The sequence below is a fragment of the Esox lucius genome, chromosome 6 (assembly GCF_011004845.1).
Source record: "Esox lucius isolate fEsoLuc1 chromosome 6, fEsoLuc1.pri, whole genome shotgun sequence".
NCBI classification, from domain to species: domain Eukaryota; kingdom Metazoa; phylum Chordata; class Actinopteri; order Esociformes; family Esocidae; genus Esox; species Esox lucius.
In genome coordinates, this window is record NC_047574.1 from 21673090 (window position 1) to 21692615 (window position 19526).

At 42.7% G+C, this 19526-nt stretch overlaps 1 protein-coding gene and 1 long non-coding RNA gene across 6 annotated transcripts in view; one reads left to right on the forward strand and one right to left on the reverse strand.

Moving 5' to 3' along the window:
* LOC114839439 overlaps window positions 1-5719 on the reverse strand; it is a 157681-nt gene extending 151962 nt beyond the window's left edge. For both annotated transcript variants that reach the window (XR_003781895.1, XR_003781894.1), the window contains exon 1: window positions 5467-5719. This is a non-coding gene — a long non-coding RNA (uncharacterized LOC114839439). The remainder of the gene's footprint in view (window positions 1-5466) is intronic.
* Window positions 5720-6876: 1157 nt separating this feature from the next.
* Window positions 6877-19526, forward strand: part of fancl (FA complementation group L) — a 33067-nt gene continuing 20417 nt past the window's right edge. For all 4 annotated transcript variants that reach the window (XM_010904167.4, XM_010904166.4, XM_010904168.4 and 1 more), the window contains exons 1-5: window positions 6877-7185; window positions 7388-7446; window positions 8876-8936; window positions 9432-9488; window positions 9614-9711. In XM_010904167.4, coding sequence (XP_010902469.2) covers window positions 7099-7185; window positions 7388-7446; window positions 8876-8936; window positions 9432-9488; window positions 9614-9711 — 362 coding nt within the window. In that variant the 5' untranslated portion in view covers window positions 6877-7098. The remainder of the gene's footprint in view (window positions 7186-7387; window positions 7447-8875; window positions 8937-9431; window positions 9489-9613; window positions 9712-19526) is intronic.

The following is a 19526-nucleotide window of genomic DNA, read 5'->3' on the forward strand; positions in this document are numbered from 1 at the left end:
TCCACTCTTCACTTGACTTGTGCCTATTTGTGGACAATCTCTATATTTCATTTTTAGAAAAAATGTAATGAAGCAGACATTCATTTTTGGAGAAAAAAAAAATGACAGGACCTTGTAGTATCACGGCATCTTTGTGATCAGTGGTGTCATTTCCTTTTTTTGCCCTATAACATTCAACAGAATACTTTAATAGTAGATTTTGGAGGGTATGTTTCACATTTAAAAGCCTTGTCTCGCCAGTGCAGCTATTTACAAACTGTGGAGAATTAAGTTGCAAATTAATACATTTGATGAATGTATTAGACGGCACAATATAGTTCATATTTATATGGGTTAAAAGCATCATATTTGCATTGAGATATTTCAAAAGAGAAGCCTAAAAGCTGTATTTAATAGCCAGTAGTGCTGTTGAAGAGCAGTGAGCACAGAAAAATAAATGATAATAATATGACAATAGTAACAATGGCCATGGTAACAAACCTGGATGTCGTAAACCTACGCAGCTCAATGGATCCATCACACACACTGGAACAATCTAAAGTCCAAATGACAATGCCTACTTCCCTAATCAAGGGGACCTTCTATATCCATATGGATTTATCATCTTACCACCTGGGCACCTCATTATTACTGAAGGATTGATATTAAATCCCTCATGTGTTTCAGGGGATGCATACATGTTAGCTTCCAGAGAGGTCTCCAATGTTCCAAATGCAAGCAACAGATTTAGTTCAGCGTTCAACTATCTCCAGTCCCCTGCAACTTTCCCCCAGGTCCTGAGTAACGCACTGCAATGTTTTCTGTCAATATTTGAGTATACACTAAAACGGAACAGAAAACATCCACATCATTTTCAGTTTCAGAAAAATGAAGAACAACACAAAATAGAATGTTCTGGATACATGTTAACGATTCAACCAAATCAGAAGACCATTATTCAAGGACTGGAAGAAATCATGTATGTGCGTAGTACCTTTAATTGCTCATCGAGTCCAGAGATACAGGGATGTGCATGTCTAGTTTTGGTTCCATAAAGCTGCCTGCTGCTCACTTCAAAACAAAGTTGGCAATAAAAAGTTTATGAAGACAAATGACAACTTTTTTAAATACTTTTTCCAGGTAAGCCTACTTTGCCGAAGGTTTTGGAGAAAGTTGAAAGTATATATGTCACTCCTCAATATGGTTATCATTAGACAATAACAACACACAAGGTGACAGACAAATGCTCATGCATCACCAAGAGACAGGGCCAATCCACAGGAAATTAATTGCCAGATAATGTGTTAGGCTCTGCTTTTTAAGCCAAAAGCGGCTAAATAGGGGCGGGGTAATGTCGATGTTAGGGTTTATTAGATAGTATTTTATCTGGGTGCTGGTGGTGTCTGATCCTTGTTAGATTTGTTTATGACAGTTTCGCGGTAGAACGTGTGACAATTGCATTTTCTCTCTGAATTGTTTGGTGAGCTATTCTTAAGTGGGATGTGAGCTGCTGGTGTGCTGGTGGCTGGCGATCGACCGGTTGGAGACCCCTGGTTTAGAGCAAATAATGAGGGTGAGAAATGCTGACTGCTGAGATTCAGAAAAAATAGATTTTTACCGTAGACTGGATGTCATTTCACTCAGTCCATAATCATAATGTTGGCAGTGTACCACCTGTACACTTCTTAGAGATGTTATCCTCCATGATTCACGACAGATAAGCACCCAGTTAGTGGTGAACACTGGGTCTTAAAGAACAATACTGTACTGACCAATGAAGAGAAAAAAAGCAACAAGCAAAGCGACAACACAAAACCAGAACCGTTCACACTCAGGGGTGCAGGTTGATTGATAAAACAGATTGGAGAATCACACAAACATAACTTTCCGCGGTTAGGTTCCCTGTTTCAACTCAACAGGTATCGAAATGTTCCTAAGCCTCTATCAGTCCAATCAAGCCCTCTCCTATTCCACCCCAGGTTTGAATACCTCTACCCTCTTCTAACCCCCCGGGATAACCATTACCTTCTTCTAATCCCCCCAGGGATAACACTTACCCTCTGCTGTATCCCCCTCCCCCCCCAGGGATAACACTTACCCTCTGCTGTATCCCCCTCCCCCCCCGGGATAACACTTACCCTCTGCTGTATCCCCCTCCCCCCCCGGGATAACACTTACCCTCTGCTGTATCCCCCTCCCCCCCCGGGATAACACTTACCCTCTGCTGTATCCCCCTCCCCCCCCGGGATAACACTTACCCTCTGCTGTATCCCCCTCCCCCCCAGGGATAACACTTACCCTCTGCTGTATCCCCTCCCAGGGATAACCCTTACCCTCTAATATATCCCCTCCCAGGGATAACCCTTACCCTCTGCTATATCCCCTCCCAGGGATAACCCTTACCCTCTGATATATCCCCTCCCAGGGATAACCCTTACCCTCTGATATATCCCCTCCCAGGGATAACCCTTACCCTCTGATATATCCCCTCCCAGGGATAACCCTTACCCTCTGCTATATCCCCTCCCAGGGATAACCCTTACCCTCTGATATATCCCCTCCCAGGGATAACCCTTACCCTCTGATATATCCCCTCCCAGGGATAACCCTTACCCTCTGCTATATCCCCCTCCCAGGAATAACCACTCCTAGCGAATCACAAGCCAGGCAGGCCTCCCTAGTGCACAAGACATCCGTTGAGAGAAGTCAATTAAACTCAACCTGCTTGGTGTCCCTGTGGGGGAACGGAAGCAACCCTTTCTAATCCGATCAATTCATGTCTGAGAACTGGCCGGATTCATCCCCATCTGTGATCCTTGTAATCCAGGCTAAGACTCCAAACTCTGCAGCGCTCCACCTCAGCTCACCACACATCTGGGACACAGCAAATTAGAGTAAACACACATACATGCACTGTAATAAACACATGTGTAAACGTGTAACTTAACACACAAGCAAAAGCTTATATGCCCACGCCACAAAGAAGGTTTATTATGAAGAGACGCCAAACGTGCCCCATGAATTGAAATCACACTGTTAGAAAAGGCCACAGTGATGTTTGCTAGCACAGCTTGCATGCAGGAACTAGTTATGGTGCCTAGTGGAGTAGCCTCAGGTACGCTGAGGTTGAGGGACAAGCATCGCGGAGGGGTGACGCCATCTAACCTATCAAACCACTTCTCAGGAAGCCGTCACTGTTCCATGGATTTGGAATATTCCAGAGCCGACTGAATAAGATGGTAAACTCGTCATCAATGATCAGTGAATTATGTGTACTAATTTAGGGCCGTCACAAAACTGAAACATCTGAGTCCCCAGGTCAAGGTATAACAAGCAGTTCTTAAGAGAGTTACAGTGCACTCTGGGTATCCATTTCTAAAATCAGTGTTTCACTTTCAGACATTCACACATAATGGACACTGTGCTCAATCAGTAGAGTCAAGTTTTCCATCCTTTCAACAGCAGTCAAGCACCCAATCTAACTGGCAAGCATTCCCCAAAATGACAGAAAACCTCAATCTGACCATTAGATTTTAACTAGCAAAACTGTATGTGCTGTATTCTCAAGAGTTGACGACAGTGATTTTAAAACAGGAAACAATATTGATTCTGCTTTTTAGACAATGTTTGCTGACACCTACCATTACAGCCAAGTGTTAAGTTGTTTATAAATTCACAAATTATCCTTGTGGAGGCACTCTCAACCCAGAGTGTTTTCAAGTTTTCATGTGATTCTGTGTCAGAGTTGGAAGTAGTCCTGTTCAAAAAATCTCCAACTGTTCCCCTGTCAGTGCTCAGTGTAAATCAAGAGGAACATGTGCTGAGTATGGATGAGTATGGGCTCATGTTTCATTAACCTGGTGGGAAAGGGAAATCCCCATAAAGACAGTAGAACAAGAGTTGACCTTGTGGAGAGGGGTTTGGTTTAGGGCAAAAGTTATACTTGAAATGAGGGTTAGGGGAGAGGGGTTATGTTTAGCAAAAGGTGTAAGGGATAGATTTTGGGTTATGTTTTTGGAATTGTGTTTAAATTGAGGTTAGGGAAGATACTGAATGGTAATAAGGAGCCGCCACAAGAATTGAGGTCCTTAAAACACAGCGTTAGAGGTTATGTGTAACTGTATGTGTCTAGCTTCATGCCTTATCAAGGGGGCTAAATAAGACTCCCCAATGAGGGCCTGGGCAACTGGGTTACAAAGGTTCTTTCACCCCATCTTGTTTGGCTGGTCAGACCTTCAGGACTCTGCTAAGGTCGATTTGTTAGGACCTTTGAACACTCAAGCAAACCTTGGACCGCCAGGAAAGGTGGTTCTTTGTCCAATACCATTGATAAGCTGGTGTGCATCCCCACAGGAGAGAGCACAAGTCTGGATCAGAGAAGCGCAGTGTTTTTAGGTTGTTTGGCTGTGAGCAGCCAATGAAATACACACAGCAACATAACTTGATATCCCTGAAGCCTGTGAGTAACATTGCATTTATCAGTGGATTGATTCATCATTGGATTCATGTAAGGAATCACTGGGGTTAGAACAGAGATACAGGCTACTGAATACAGTCAATACAGATTGCAGGAGAGCAGCAGTTGGAATGTTTCCTCCTGCATGTTGTTGGAAGACAAAAGCCATTCGTGATAAAATAAGGTTTGGGACAATCAAATTATTCCTGTAGATAATCACAGATAGATTTTTTTCCCCATTATCCAAATTACTTTGATCGGTTTTTCTTAAGGCATTTCAGTTCATTTGAAATATGACAATGTGAAACCAACTGGACCACTAAATAAATATAACAAATAATCAAAGTGAATGAAATATAGCTCAGAACATAAGTGTAAAAACAACCAGGGTCTTGCTAATTTAATGATTTGGAATATATATGTAATACCAACAATCACACCAGCATCAAAACAATCTCAAATAGAGTAAAATAAATGCAACCTACATTTGTATGTCATTCGCAGGCATGCAGAACACAGAAAAGAGAGAGAGAGAAAAGGTGTACTGGATAATTTCTTGCCTCAAACCAGTATGAGTGAGTAATAGAGAGAGAGAGAGAGAGAGAGAGGCTGGGTGCAGGACCCACTTGCTGTAGTTCCAGCCAATTGTGTTTTAGAGAAGTGACCATGGCCAGCCATAAACAAAGCACAATAGATGATTTCTCTCAGAGCTGGAGCCAGGCGCTTGAGGCTGTAGAAGACAGGAGAGAGACAGAGAGCACCTTCTACGCACCAACTTCAGCTATTTTTCAACGCTCAATTGTTTAAGCCTTTTTTGTTTTTAAATGCTATTAAGCCAGCCGTGTTGCATGACTGCTGCACTTTGCACATGATGAAGAGGGAGAGACAGAGGGAGAGAGAGAGAGAGGAGAATATTGCTTCCTTCTGTACCAAGGGTGTATGCCAGGGCTTCTCCTGAAAGCCTCTCCGCTCAAATCGCCTTAAATTGTTCCCTTGCATTCCCCCAAAACAAAAAGACATTTAACACTCACCCGTTTCGCTGGGAAAGGAACCATTCAGTCATTTGAGCGTGGCGTCAAAACATACAAGCCCAGATAGTCCTCCACACAGATGTACAAACAGCACCAGTAAGGTCTCTCTTTGTTTGGGTTTTCCAGTCTGGGTTGGTTTCTTCGTTTGTTACTGCCTGCCGGGTTTCACAGCATTGAAGCAGGTGGATGACAAAACATAAATCTCTCCAGGCACCTTGTGTAGCATGCACGGTTCACACACTCTTCTCACAAGCCCATATATAATCACAAACTGCAATACAGTCATCCTGGCTGGAGGGAGAAATATTTGCTTAAAGGGAGCTAAGCCGTAAACCTGCACGTAGGAAGGAATAAGGTAGCTTTTGTGGTAATCATAGTTTTATTGTATTTAAATAGGGAGATGCTGGAACAATGCTTATGTAAATAGATACAGCAACATGTTTTATTGGCTGACGGATTCCATATTATATGGAATATGGATGATACTGCCAGGATAATATGTGAGGGTGGTTATTTAGATGTTTAATGGTAACCTAGTCTAGAATCTGATGTAGGTGTCATGTCAAAACCGACCTCAAAGGAAAACACTATCTGAGGTCGCCAGTGGGTGCATGGAGGAGCAACTCCAGAGGTAATCTGTGGAATAGTGGAATATACAATAAACTGACATTACAGTACATTTACAAAAAGATCAGCAATACCTTTTTTCTTACCACATCGCTGTCCCTTGCATATTGTCTTTTTAATGAACAAAAAAGGAATATCTACTGTAAATGTCTCCACACATTTTGCCAACCCTACATCCTAAAACATAGTTAACTAGATCTATGCCTTCCAGAGACCCTTCAGCAACTGCTTTGATACATTATTGGACCATGAAATGTCCATTCTTCATACATCAAAAGCTGCGCATTACCTGTGGGCTATTCATATAAAGGACCAGTTAGCAAAATACTAGCAGTGAGGTTTAGTCTATTTTCAATAATTTAATAATGTATTAGCCTCATACTATACCAGCATATTTCACATACATGGAATACCAACTCAGATCATTTTCACCCCAAAAGGTAACGGATTAAAAAAGCAAAAATAGCAAAGTAAAAAATACGTCTTATTAGGAAAAAACATTAGCCATTCAATGTTATCCAAACAATCTTACAGAAATAATAGATGCCTATTGACATGGAGAACGCAGGTAGAATTGGTAATACTAACCCGCAGTCAAAGTTCCTAAAACGCTTAAAATAACACTATAAACACAGAAAAATGTGTATATTTGTATTAGTTGGATTTCTTATCCATTACAATTAATGTAAATACATGGAGTTTCGAAACAATCTTTGCTAGCTAATAAAGTTGAGTTATTCAAAACAGGGACGTGTGACGTATTTGTTTTTCTTCGCGGGAAAAACAGGCAGCTGGATAACTACTCGAACATAAACGAAGGAAGTGCATGTATTTTGGAAATAGATTTTTCTCCCACTGAGAGTATTTTCAGTTAATATCGGTTAATGTCCTTGAGGTGTAGGCTCGTTACAGTGGTAGAAATTTTTAAGCTCAAAGTAGAACGTTGTTTAAATGCCAACGCCGGCATGGTAAGCTAACTCACTAAGTCTTGGAGTTGCAACAAGGATGGAGAGATTACTTGTGAAAGAGAGTCCGCTGCTTTTACCACTCAACAAAGAGAAAACTATTTATGATGGATTTATCACGGTTCAGGTGGGGCTCATATGTTGTGATTTCTCAGCTATTGTCGCTACTTCTGTTAAAATAAAGTAAACGGTTTGTATGTCACTTCATACTTGACAGTCAGCTGTTGTTTTGTAGGCTGCGAATGCGCATGCGCTGTTAAAATGTGGCAATGTTTGTGTTTGCAACATTATTTGATAGCCTACATTAACTACCATTGTTTCTATTTCAGGAGAGAGACTTCAGAATACGCATACTGCTTCCACCAGATCATCAAGTTAAACTAGCCAAGTAAATGTTCTCTGCATTGTGTGTTGTCTCAGAGAGTTTTGTCTGTGGTATATGGTAGATTTATTTTGGGGGAATAAAAATCTCTGATCTGTGGGAAATGTGACAAACAGTTGGCAGGAGATCGGGAAGCATGGCTTCATTTCCACCTCATTCTGTCTCTTAAATCTCTACATGCACAATTTTTCTTACATTTTGGACAGTCACAATGTTCTGACACTTTTTACTCTCAGTTTAGGGCAAGGCATAATTCCAGTTTCCACTGTTTTTCTGTGATTCCTCATAGGTATCAAAAAATACTCTGTTTCCTATGATTTGATTGGATCTAAGAGTCAATTCACACTGAGGGTTTCACTAATGTGATAATCCTTTCCCGGTAACATAAGTAGTGTTTTGCTATGCAGTTGGTGAAAGCCATAAGTTATATGGATAAAACAATTTTTGTTACAGAGATTTGACTTCTAAGTGGTCAATCGGTACATTTTTAAAAGCGTGGGATTGAGATCGCAACATACTGTCACATTTCATAATGCTTCGGAAGCAATGACCTACACTCCAGATTGCCAACTCAGCCAGTAGATGGTATGGGCATACTTATCTAGATCACACCAATCTGTCTACGTCATGAGAAATTATGCATTCATTTTCACAGATTTCCTCACGTACAGACTGTACTATCAGATGAATATACTTTGTTCCTTCAATTACCTCAAAGTAGTTTGCATTTTCCTCATGTCTCCCTGTTTTCAGACTGAGGTTACCTTGGACACATGGGAAACATCACAGAAATCTTTTTTTAAGCAATTGTGAGAAACAAAAATAGTATTTTTTTTAAACCTATAAAGAGTCAAAGGAAAACAGAGGAAATTGTACAGTGTTGCCACTTTATTTGGGTGTTATTTGTTTTGTGTCGCAGTACGAAAACCTGAACATTATTGGTCAACTGTCTGATGAATGACCCAATTGTTTTGCGATGCTTTGTGCATCTTGACCTTTAAATATTGTGGATTATTTTGCTCTTTAATGGCCTGCTATGTTAAAGAGCACAATTTAGCAACAGGATTTTCTTTTTATGATGCTGAATGTGTTATGTTAGATCGTGAGCACATACAGAATTGATTATGTAAAATTGTGGTAAGTCCACCATTGTCCAGCACGCATGACATATAGAAAAACCCTTGGTCTTGAGGGCTGAGTCAGAATTTTCTACTGGAGACGCCCCCTAGTGTGAATCTCTGTCCGGAGTGTGTAGTTCCCTGTCATTTTACTGTATGTATCTTTCAACACAGACATTGACACAGATGAATGGGAGTGTCAAACTTAATGATATATATTACTTGTCCTCTTTGATTTCCTGAATGAATTATATTGTACTCCAGCCCTCTGGATCAAATGGAGTCAATTATGTATTACTTATAATTCTGCATTGCAGGCTTCACTGTTGCTGGCAGCTGAAACAGTTACTGCGTGGCTATGTGCATATAGTGAAACGAGTGAGTCACCAAAATGGGCAGTCTACACCAACACACTTGACTTGACTAATAGAGAGGCAGAGTACTTTCTGGTACAGACATTTGATAACCTACTGGGGGATTCTTCTAATGTTTTCACGATAGGTGAACAGAGCTGCTTTGGTGGACTGTACATTCTCTTGTGCATTCCATCATTTGCTGTGTTTGACTCACTTGTTTAATAAATATATTTTCCACTGCTTAATTAACATTGCCTTGGAAATGTCCCTATTTGTTATGTGGTCCCCTCTGGGTTATTGGGATTAGATTGATATTTCACCCCAGGCTGTAAAGTTCATTATTTTCACAGGCTTTAAGCTATCATTAATTATTAAACCTGGTGGCAGGCTCCATGAATCAAGACATTGGCATTGATTTGAACAGCTATTTCAAGTTGGTTTAAAAGAAGACCACAGTATCACTTCATTTTCTAGCTATTCAGGAATCTCTCATCTCGTTGTTTCTGTCTTTTGCCAGAGATTACATCACTCCCCTGACCTAGTGAGTTTTGTTCTGGAGCTGAAGACTGTCCTGGTAGGAGCATCCCCTTTAGCCTCTGATATTGCCATTCATTCTTGCATGAATAATAAATACAGTACAATAATACATTACAAAAACGCTGGTAATTGAATATAAACAGGAAACGTTCTGTGTTCCAGGAAGTAGCTCTGAAGAGCAGGACAGAGTGTCGTTCGATTCCTCCTCCAAAGTACTACTCTCAGCTCATCACTGAGATGGAAGACCTTGGATGGGATAAGTATGCCCCTGCCTAGGAAAAACTCTGGGCCCTTCATAGTGTAGAAATATACTATACAGTCGTGACCAGGAGCATTTCCATTTTAGGTCTATTAGAAAAGCCAGTGATTATTACTGTTGCTTCCCTACCATCAGACTAAACCTATAAAAGAAAAGCTTAAGACAATATTATACTGTATTAATAGCTGGCTGTAATGGCTTCCTTATTTTTAGTTATTGAGTAATAGCTAAAGCCAGATCCCATTTAATAACTCTGTCATGCTGGGTGTCAGCCAGAGCTAATACCATCTTCTCTTTGTCACCAGGGATGTATCTCCAGGTACCATTTATCCCGGGTCCTCATTTTCCACTTTCCCTATTAATGACCACAGTTACAATTATGATATTAGCTAATGCAAATTGATCTAATTGAAGATCCTACTCTTAGTTTTAATGGGGATGTTGAAGTTGTGTGGAAACGAGGTGAAAGTCATTTCAACGCGGTATTACCATTTCAGGCATTCCGCAGTGGCTATCTCAATATACTCAAGATTCATTTTGCGTCTTAATTAGCAGTGGCTTTTAATAACCCAGGGTTTTTCCACTCGTTCACTCATTCTGCCCGCTGATTGGTGCAAGTCAGGCTTGTGTTGTGCTTGGTCATTGGAATGGCATAGGGAAGGTGTGTCATGAGTTAATGAACGGGAATATGGAGGGAAGTATATCTACCTCAGGCCCTATTTGCCCTAAACACCGATTTCATGAGGTTAAGGCATTATTAAATAGACACAACTTTATTATACACTATATGGTCAAAAGTATGCAGACAGTCATACTAATTATTGAGTTCAGGTGTTTCAGCCACACCCATTGCTCACACGTGCATAAAATTCAGCACATCGCCATGAAATCTCCATGGACAAACATTGGCAAGACAATATGTTGTACTGAAGAACTCAGTGACTTGAATGTGGCACTGTCATTGGATGCCACCTTTTGCCACAAGTCAGTTTGTGAAATTTCTGCCCTACTAGATCGGCCCTGGGTCAACTGTACGTGCTATGATTGTTTAGTGGAAGTGTCTAGAAGCAACAAAGTAGACCACGCAAACTCACAGAGTTTGAGCTGAGAGCATGTACCTTGTAAAAATCGCCTATCGTCTCCTGCATCACTCACCACGGTGTTCCAAACTGCTTCTGGAAGCAGCATCAGCACGAGAACAAGTGTGTCGGGGAGCTTCACAAAACGTTTCCATGGCCGAGCAGCTGTACACCAGCCTCACTTCACCCCCAATGCCAAGTGTCAACCGGAGGTGTGTAAATCACGCCGCTACTGGACTCTGGAGCAGTGGAAACATGTTCTCTGGATTGATGAATCACGCTTCACTATCTGGCAGTCAGATGGACGTGGGTGTGGCGGATGCCAGGAGAACACTAGTGTAGGAACCGATGGAATGCATAGTGCCTACTGTACCATACATTTTGGTGGAGGATGGATAATGGTCTGGGGCTGTGTTTCAGAGTTTGGGATGGCCCCCTTAGTTCCAGTGAAGTTAGTTAATGCTACAGGATGCAAAGACATTTTAGACAATTGGGTGCTTTCAACTTTGTGGCAACAGTTTGGAGAATGCCCTTTCCTGTTCCAGCATGACTGTGCCACTGTGTACAAAGCGATGTCCATAAAGACATTGTTTGACGAGTTAGGTGTGGAGAAACTTTAGTGGCCTGCACACAGCCGAGACCTCAACCCCATTGAACATCTTTTTAATTGGAACGGCGATTGCGAGTCAGTTCTTCTCCTCCAACATCAGTGCCTGACCTCACAAATGCTCTTTTGGCTGAATGGGAAGAAATTCCCACAGAGACATTCCAAAATCTTATAGAAAGCCTTTCCAGAAAAGTGGCGGCTGTTATATCTGCAAGGGGCTGGAGCTTCTTCATATTAATGCCGATGGTTTTGAAATGGCATGACCATTCCAGCGCATATACAGTGGGGAGAACAAGTATTTGATACACTGCCAATTTAGTAGGTTTTCCTACTTACAAAGCATGTAGAGTTTTTTTTTTTTAATCATAGGTACTCTTCAACTGAGACAGACGGAATCTAAAAACAAATCCAGAAAATCACATTGCATGATTTTTAAATAATTAATTTGCATTTTATTGCATTACATATGTATTTGATACATTTGAAAAGCAGAACTTTTGCCTGTATAAAAGACACCTGTCCACACACTCAATCAAACAGACTCCAACTTATCCACAATGGCCAAGACCAGAGAGCTGTGTAAGGACATCAGGGATAAAATTGTAGACCTGCACAAGGCTGAGATGGGCTACAGGACAATAGGCAAGCAGCTTGGTGAGAAGGCAAAGAAAACCATTAGTAACACACTACGCCGTCATGGATAATATCCTGCAGTGCACGCAAGGTCCCCCTGCTCAAGCCAGTGCATGTCCAGGCCCGTCAGAAGTTTGCCAATGACCATCTGGATGATCCAGAGGAGGAATGGGAGAAGGTCATGTGGTCTGATGAGACAAAAATAGAGCTTTTTGGTCTAAACTCAACTCGCCGTGTTTGGAGGAAGAAGAAGGATGAGTACAACCCCAAGAACACCATCCCAACCGTGAAGCATGGAGGTGGAAACATCTTTCTTTGGGGATGTTTTTCTGCAAAGGGGACAGGACGACTGCACCATATTGAGGGGAAGAGCATCAGTAAGAGCAATGAAGATGGGTCATGGCTGGGTCTTCCAGCATGACAACGACCTGAAACACACAGCCAGGGCAACTAAGGAGTGGCTCCGTAAGAAGCATCTCAAGGTCCTGGAGTGGCCTAGCCAGTCTCCAGACCTGAACCCAATAGAAAATCTTTGGAGGGAGGTGAAAGTCCATATTGCCCAGCGACAACCCTGAAACCTAAAGGATCTGGAGAAGGTCTGTATGGAGGAATGGGCCAAAATCCCTGCTGCAGTGTGTGCAAACCTGGTCAAGAGCTACAGGAAACGTATGATCTCTGTAATTGCAAACAAAGGTTTCTGTACCAAGTTCTGCTTTTCTGATGTATCAAATACTTATGACATGCAATAAAATGCAAATTAATTACTTACAAATCATACAATGAGATTTTCTGGGTTTTTGTTTTAGATTCCGTCTCTCACAGTTGAAGTGTACCTATGATAAAAATTACTACATGCTTTGTAAGTGGGAAAACCGGCAAAATCGGCAGTGTATCAAATACTTGTTCTCCCCACTGTAGGTGTGGTGATCGGGTGTTCACATACTTTTTAGTGTATATTCACCATTATTTGTGGCATTTCAGTTTTTATCATGTGAATGTGTGTTTATGGCCGTGCACCTTTATCTTGCTCCTCCGTCTGTTAATGTTTCCCTATGACCGCGTTGCAGGTTCTCTCAATGGCCATGCATCTAATTGGCTTTTATTGGAATCAATTTAGGTGTCACATCTTCCCAAGATGGAGGGGTCTGCTTTGTTTTCCCCTCAATCTCCAGCCTCCCTCCTGGATAGCTTGGGTATCCTATTCTGAACATAGTCTGTGAACAGAAATGTGCCTCTACTTACTGGTTAAATAGCATGCAAGGGGACTAGCTTGTGTGGGCAGCAGAGCTCCACAGTGCAACTATCAGACTCTCATATGGAAATACTGGAAATGTATGTTTAATGTTTGTAATAGATGGTAGTAAAAAAATCCAACTTTATAGGGACCCTTTATTAACCCTTATTTGACCGAGCACAGTGACAGAAAAATGTATTGCAGTACTCTTATACAATAATTACCTAAGGAAAAGTTACAGAGGAGCTAAAAGTGCCTTGTTGAAAGCCAAAAAAAGACGAGCTAGCAGCATGGTTCATTTTTTAAAAGAAGCTCTTGTACCCAGAAAGGTTGGAATCCCCTGCGAATAGACATTTATCTTCAGCATGTTCTTGTCTCTTATTTTCACTAATTGTTGTTGTTAATTAACAGAACTCGCGCCAATTAAAACTACCTCGATAAGTTAATTGTGCTCCTAAATTTCTTTGCGTGTGTCTCCGTTTTTCAATTTCAGGAGCAAACATGCTCCTTATAAAAAATAAAAAATAAATGCTTCTGTAGAGCCCTGAGTGGAATTGCTCGTGACTGTCTCTGGCTTTCTGTGCAGCTCTTTGACACTTTTACACCATAGCCGGAACGCCACAGTTTTCATCATTACTTTAACAAATGACTATTCCACCACCACGTATCGCTAGCCCCGTCCACACACTGCTCACTCAGACACGTGCATGTCATCTCTTCCTAAGCAGCTCCGCTCCTGTAGTTGCAATTGTGCAGCTATCATCAGTCTTCACAGTGGGGCCCCACACTGTCACGCTGTGTCTATCACACCAAGTGCCAGCCAGCCCTGACTACTGTGGGGCGGGAGGCCCTGGGTGAATGCAGAGCCGAGGAGATGGGAGTGTGGAGCAACAATAGAACCACGATGTTGATATGCAGATGCCATTCGATAGATCGTCACTGTAATGAAAGAGAGGGCGATTGATTGAGTGCGAGCGATCTGAAGCGGGCGTGAGTGTAAAAGTGTTTGTTGCGAGATGAAATGAGAGCTGTGCTGTGTTCATTCACAGCTTGTCTATCTTAAAGCATGTGTTGCCACCCACCGACCTGTGTGTGTGTGTGTGTGTGCCCACGTTTGTCAGTTTTATGAGCGTCCTAGTTGCGTCCCGTCAGAAATGCTGTTCTGCGCCATGCCTTCAGAAGTGCGTTGCAATGAACACACTGACTACCACATAAATCCCCAGCAGAAATGTGGCCATGACAGCCACAGCAGAGTGCCATTAATGCACTGTAAATCTAGGATGAAATCTAGACACGAGACACAGATCTAGGGTCAGTTTGACATTTCTCAGGGGATAGAATTGGGGAAAGTTAAGCTGGTCCTAGATCTATCCTTCCAAGTCACCTGTACCTGGTGCTGTATATTAGAGGGTGTCTGAGGCAGAACAGCGACATTCTATTGTGGATTTCTCATTGCCTCTATGGGAGGATTAATGGGCTATAGTGGGAGAAACGTGCCTTTCCTCTACTAAACCAAACCCTCTAAATGTGTTTAGCAATGCAGTGTGTAACCGACTCTTACTCTGTACTAATGCAGTGTGTGACTGACTCTGTAATAATGCAGTTTGTGACTGACTCTCCGTGTTTAATAATGCAGTGTGTGACTGACTCTGTCCATGTTTAATAATGCAGTGTGTGACTGACTCTCTGTTTTTAATAATGCGGTGTGTGACTGACTCTGTCCGTGTTTAATAATGCGGTGTGTGACTGACTCTGTCCGTGTTTAATAATGCGGTGTGTGACTGACTCTCCGTGTTTAATAATGCGGTGTGTGACTGACTCTCCGTGTTTAATAATGCGGTGTGTGACTGACTCTCCGTGTTTAATAATGCGGTGTGTGACTGACTCTCCGTGTTTAATAATGCGGTGTGTGACCGACTCTGTTCGTGTTTAATAATGCGGTGTGTGACCGACTCTGTTCGTGTTTAATAATGCGGTGTGTGACCGACTCTGTCCGTGTTTAATAATGCGGTGTGTGACCGACTCTGTCCGTGTTTAATAATGCGGTGTGTGACCGACTCTGTCCGTGTTTAATAATGCGGTGTGTGACCGACTCTGTTCGTGTTTAATAATGCGGTGTGTGACTGACTCTGTCCGTGTTTAATAATGCGGTGTGTGACTGACTCTGTCCGTGTTTAATAATGCGGTGTGTGACTGACTCTGTCCGTGTTTAATAATGCGGTGTGAGACTGACTCTGTCCGTGTTTAATAATGCGGTGTGTGACTGACTCTGTCCGTGTTTAATAATCCGGTGTGTGACTGACTCTGTCCGTGTTTAATAATGCGGTGTGTGACCGACTCTGTTCGTGTTTAATAATGCGGTGTGTGACCGACTCTGTCCGTGTTTAATAATGCGGTGTGTGACCGACTCTGTCCGTGTTTAATAATGCGGTGTGTGACTGACTCTGTCCGTGTTTAATAATGCGGTGTGTGACCGACTCTGTTCGTGTTTAATAATGCGGTGTGTGACTGACTCTGTCCGTGTTTAATAATGCGGTGTGTGACTGACTCTGTCCGTGTTTAATAATGCGGTGTGTGACTGACTCTGTCCGTGTTTAATAATGCGGTGTGTGACTGACTCTGTCCGTGTTTAATAATGCGGTGTGAGACTGACTCTGTCCGTGTTTAATAATGCGGTGTGTGACTGACTCTGTCCGTGTTTAATAATCCGGTGTGTGACTGACTCTGTCCGTGTTTAATAATCCGGTGTGTGACTGACTCTGTCCGTGTTTAATAATGCGGTGTGTGACTGACTCTGTCCGTGTTTAATAATGCGGTGTGTGACTGACTCTGTTTGTGTTTAATAATGCGGTGTGTGACTGACTCTCCGTGTTTAATAATGCGGTGTGTGACTGACTCTCCGTGTTTAATAATGCGTTGTGTGACTGACTCTGTCCGTGTTTAATAATGCGGTGTGTGACTGACTCTGTCCGTGTTTAATAATGCGGTGTGTGACTGACTCTGTCCGTGTTTAATAATGCGGTGTGTGACCGACTCTGTCCGTGTTTAATAATGCGGTGTGTGACTGACTCTGTCCGTGTTTAATAATGCGGTGTGTGACTGACTCTGTCCGTGTTTAATAATGCGGTGTGTGACTGACTCTGTTCGTGTTTAATTATGCGGTGTGTGACTGACTCTCCGTGTTTAATAATGCGGTGTGTGACTGACTCTCCGTGTTTAATAATGCGGTGTGTGACTGACTCTGTCCGTGTTTAATAATGCGGTGTGTGACTGACTCTCCGTGTTTAATAATGCGGTGTGTGACTGACTCTCCGTGTTTAATAATGCGTTGTGTGACTGACTCTCCGTGTTTAATAATGCGTTGTGTGACTGACTCTGTCCGTGTTTAATAATGCGTTGTGTGACTGACTCTCCGTGTTTAATAATGCGTTGTGTGACTGACTCTGTCCGTGTTTAATAATGCGGTGTGTGACTGACTCTGTCCGTGTTTAATAATGCGGTGTGTGACTGACTCTGTCCGTGTTTAATAATCCGGTGTGTGACTGACTCTGTCCGTGTTTAATAATCCGGTGTGTGACTGACTCTCCGTGTTTAATAATGCGGTGTGTGACTGACTCTCCGTGTTTAATAATGCGGTGTGTGACTGACTCTCCGTGTTTAATAATGCGTTGTGTGACTGACTCTCCGTGTTTAATAATGCGTTGTGTGACTGACTCTGTCCGTGTTTAATAATGCGTTGTGTGACTGACTCTCCGTGTTTAATAATGCGTTGTGTGACTGACTCTGTCCGTGTTTAATAATGCGGTGTGTGACTGACTCTGTCCGTGTTTAATAATCCGGTGTGTGACCGACTCTGTCCGTGTTTAATAATGCGGTGTGTGACCGACTCTGTTCGTGTTTAATAATGCGGTGTGTGACCGACTCTGTCCGTGTTTAATAATCCGGTGTGTGACTGACTCTGTCCGTGTTTAATAATCCGGTGTGTAACTGACTCTGTCCGTGTTTAATAATGCGGTGTGTGACTGACTCTGTCCGTGTTTAATAATCCGGTGTGTGACTGACTCTGTCCGTGTTTAATAATCCTGTGTGTGACTGACTCTGTCCGTGTTTAATAATCCGGTGTGTGACTGACTCTCCGTGTTTAATAATGCGGTGTGTGACTGACTCTCCGTGTTTAATAATGCGGTGTGTGACTGACTCTCCGTGTTTAATAATGCGGTGTGTGACTGACTCTCCGTGTTTAATAATGCGTTGTGTGACTGACTCTGTCCGTGTTTAATAATGCGTTGTGTGACTGACTCTCCGTGTTTAATAATGCGTTGTGTGACTGACTCTGTCCGTGTTTAATAATGCGGTGTGTGACTGACTCTGTCCGTGTTTAATAATCCGGTGTGTGACCGACTCTGTCCGTGTTTAATAATGCGGTGTGTGACCGACTCTGTTCGTGTTTAATAATGCGGTGTGTGACCGACTCTGTCCGTGTTTAATAATCCGGTGTGTGACTGACTCTGTCCGTGTTTAATAATCCGGTGTGTAACTGACTCTGTCCGTGTTTAATAATGCGGTGTGTGACTGACTCTGTTCGTGTTTAATAATGCGGTGTGTGACTGACTCTGTCCGTGTTTAATAATGCGGTGTGTGACCGACTCTGTTCGTGTTTAATAATGCGGTGTGTGACTGACTCTGTCCGTGTTTAATAATGCGGTGTGTGACTGACTCTGTCCGTGTTTAATAATCCGGTGTGTGACTGACTCTGTCCGTGTTTAATAATCCGGTGTGTGACTGACTCTGTCCGTGTTTAATAATGCGGTGTGTGACCGACTCTGTTCGTGTTTAATAATGCGGTGTGTGACCGACTCTGTCCGTGTTTAATAATGCGGTGTGTGACCGACTCTGTCCGTGTTTAATAATGCGGTGTGTGACTGACTCTGTCCGTGTTTAATAATGCGGTGTGTGACCGACTCTGTTCGTGTTTAATAATGCGGTGTGTGACTGACTCTGTCCGTGTTTAATAATGCGGTGTGTGACTGACTCTGTCCGTGTTTAATAATGCGGTGTGTGACTGACTCTGTCCGTGTTTAATAATGCGGTGTGTGACTGACTCTGTCCGTGTTTAATAATGCGGTGTGAGACTGACTCTGTCCGTGTTTAATAATGCGGTGTGTGACTGACTCTGTCCGTGTTTAATAATCCGGTGTGTGACTGACTCTGTCCGTGTTTAATAATCCGGTGTGTGACTGACTCTGTCCGTGTTTAATAATGCGGTGTGTGACTGACTCTGTCCGTGTTTAATAATGCGGTGTGTGACTGACTCTGTTTGTGTTTAATAATGCGGTGTGTGACTGACTCTCCGTGTTTAATAATGCGGTGTGTGACTGACTCTCCGTGTTTAATAATGCGTTGTGTGACTGACTCTGTCCGTGTTTAATAATGCGGTGTGTGACTGACTCTGTCCGTGTTTAATAATGCGGTGTGTGACTGACTCTGTCCGTGTTTAATAATGCGGTGTGTGACCGACTCTGTCCGTGTTTAATAATGCGGTGTGTGACTGACTCTGTCCGTGTTTAATAATCCGGTGTGTGACTGACTCTGTCCGTGTTTAATAATGCGGTGTGTGACTGACTCTGTTCGTGTTTAATTATGCGGTGTGTGACTGACTCTCCGTGTTTAATAATGCGGTGTGTGACTGACTCTCCGTGTTTAATAATGCGGTGTGTGACTGACTCTCCGTGTTTAATAATGCGGTGTGTGACTGACTCTGTCCGTGTTTAATAATGCGGTGTGTGACTGACTCTGTCCGTGTTTAATATTGCGGTGTGTGACTGACTCTGTCCGTGTTTAATAATGCGGTGTGTGACCGACTCTGTTCGTGTTTAATAATGCGGTGTGTGACTGACTCTGTCCCTGTTTAATAATGCGGTGTGTGACTGACTCTGTCCGTGTTTAATAATGCGGTGTGTGACTGACTCTGTCCGTGTTTAATAATGCGGTGTGTGACTGACTCTGTCCGTGTTTAATAATGCGGTGTGAGACTGACTCTGTCCGTGTTTAATAATGCGGTGTGTGACTGACTCTGTCCGTGTTTAATAATCCGGTGTGTGACTGACTCTGTCCGTGTTTAATAATCCGGTGTGTGACTGACTCTGTCCGTGTTTAATAATCCGGTGTGTGACTGACTCTCCGTGTTTAATAATCCGGTGTGTGACTGACTCTCCGTGTTTAATAATGCGGTGTGTGACTGACTCTCCGTGTTTAATAATGCG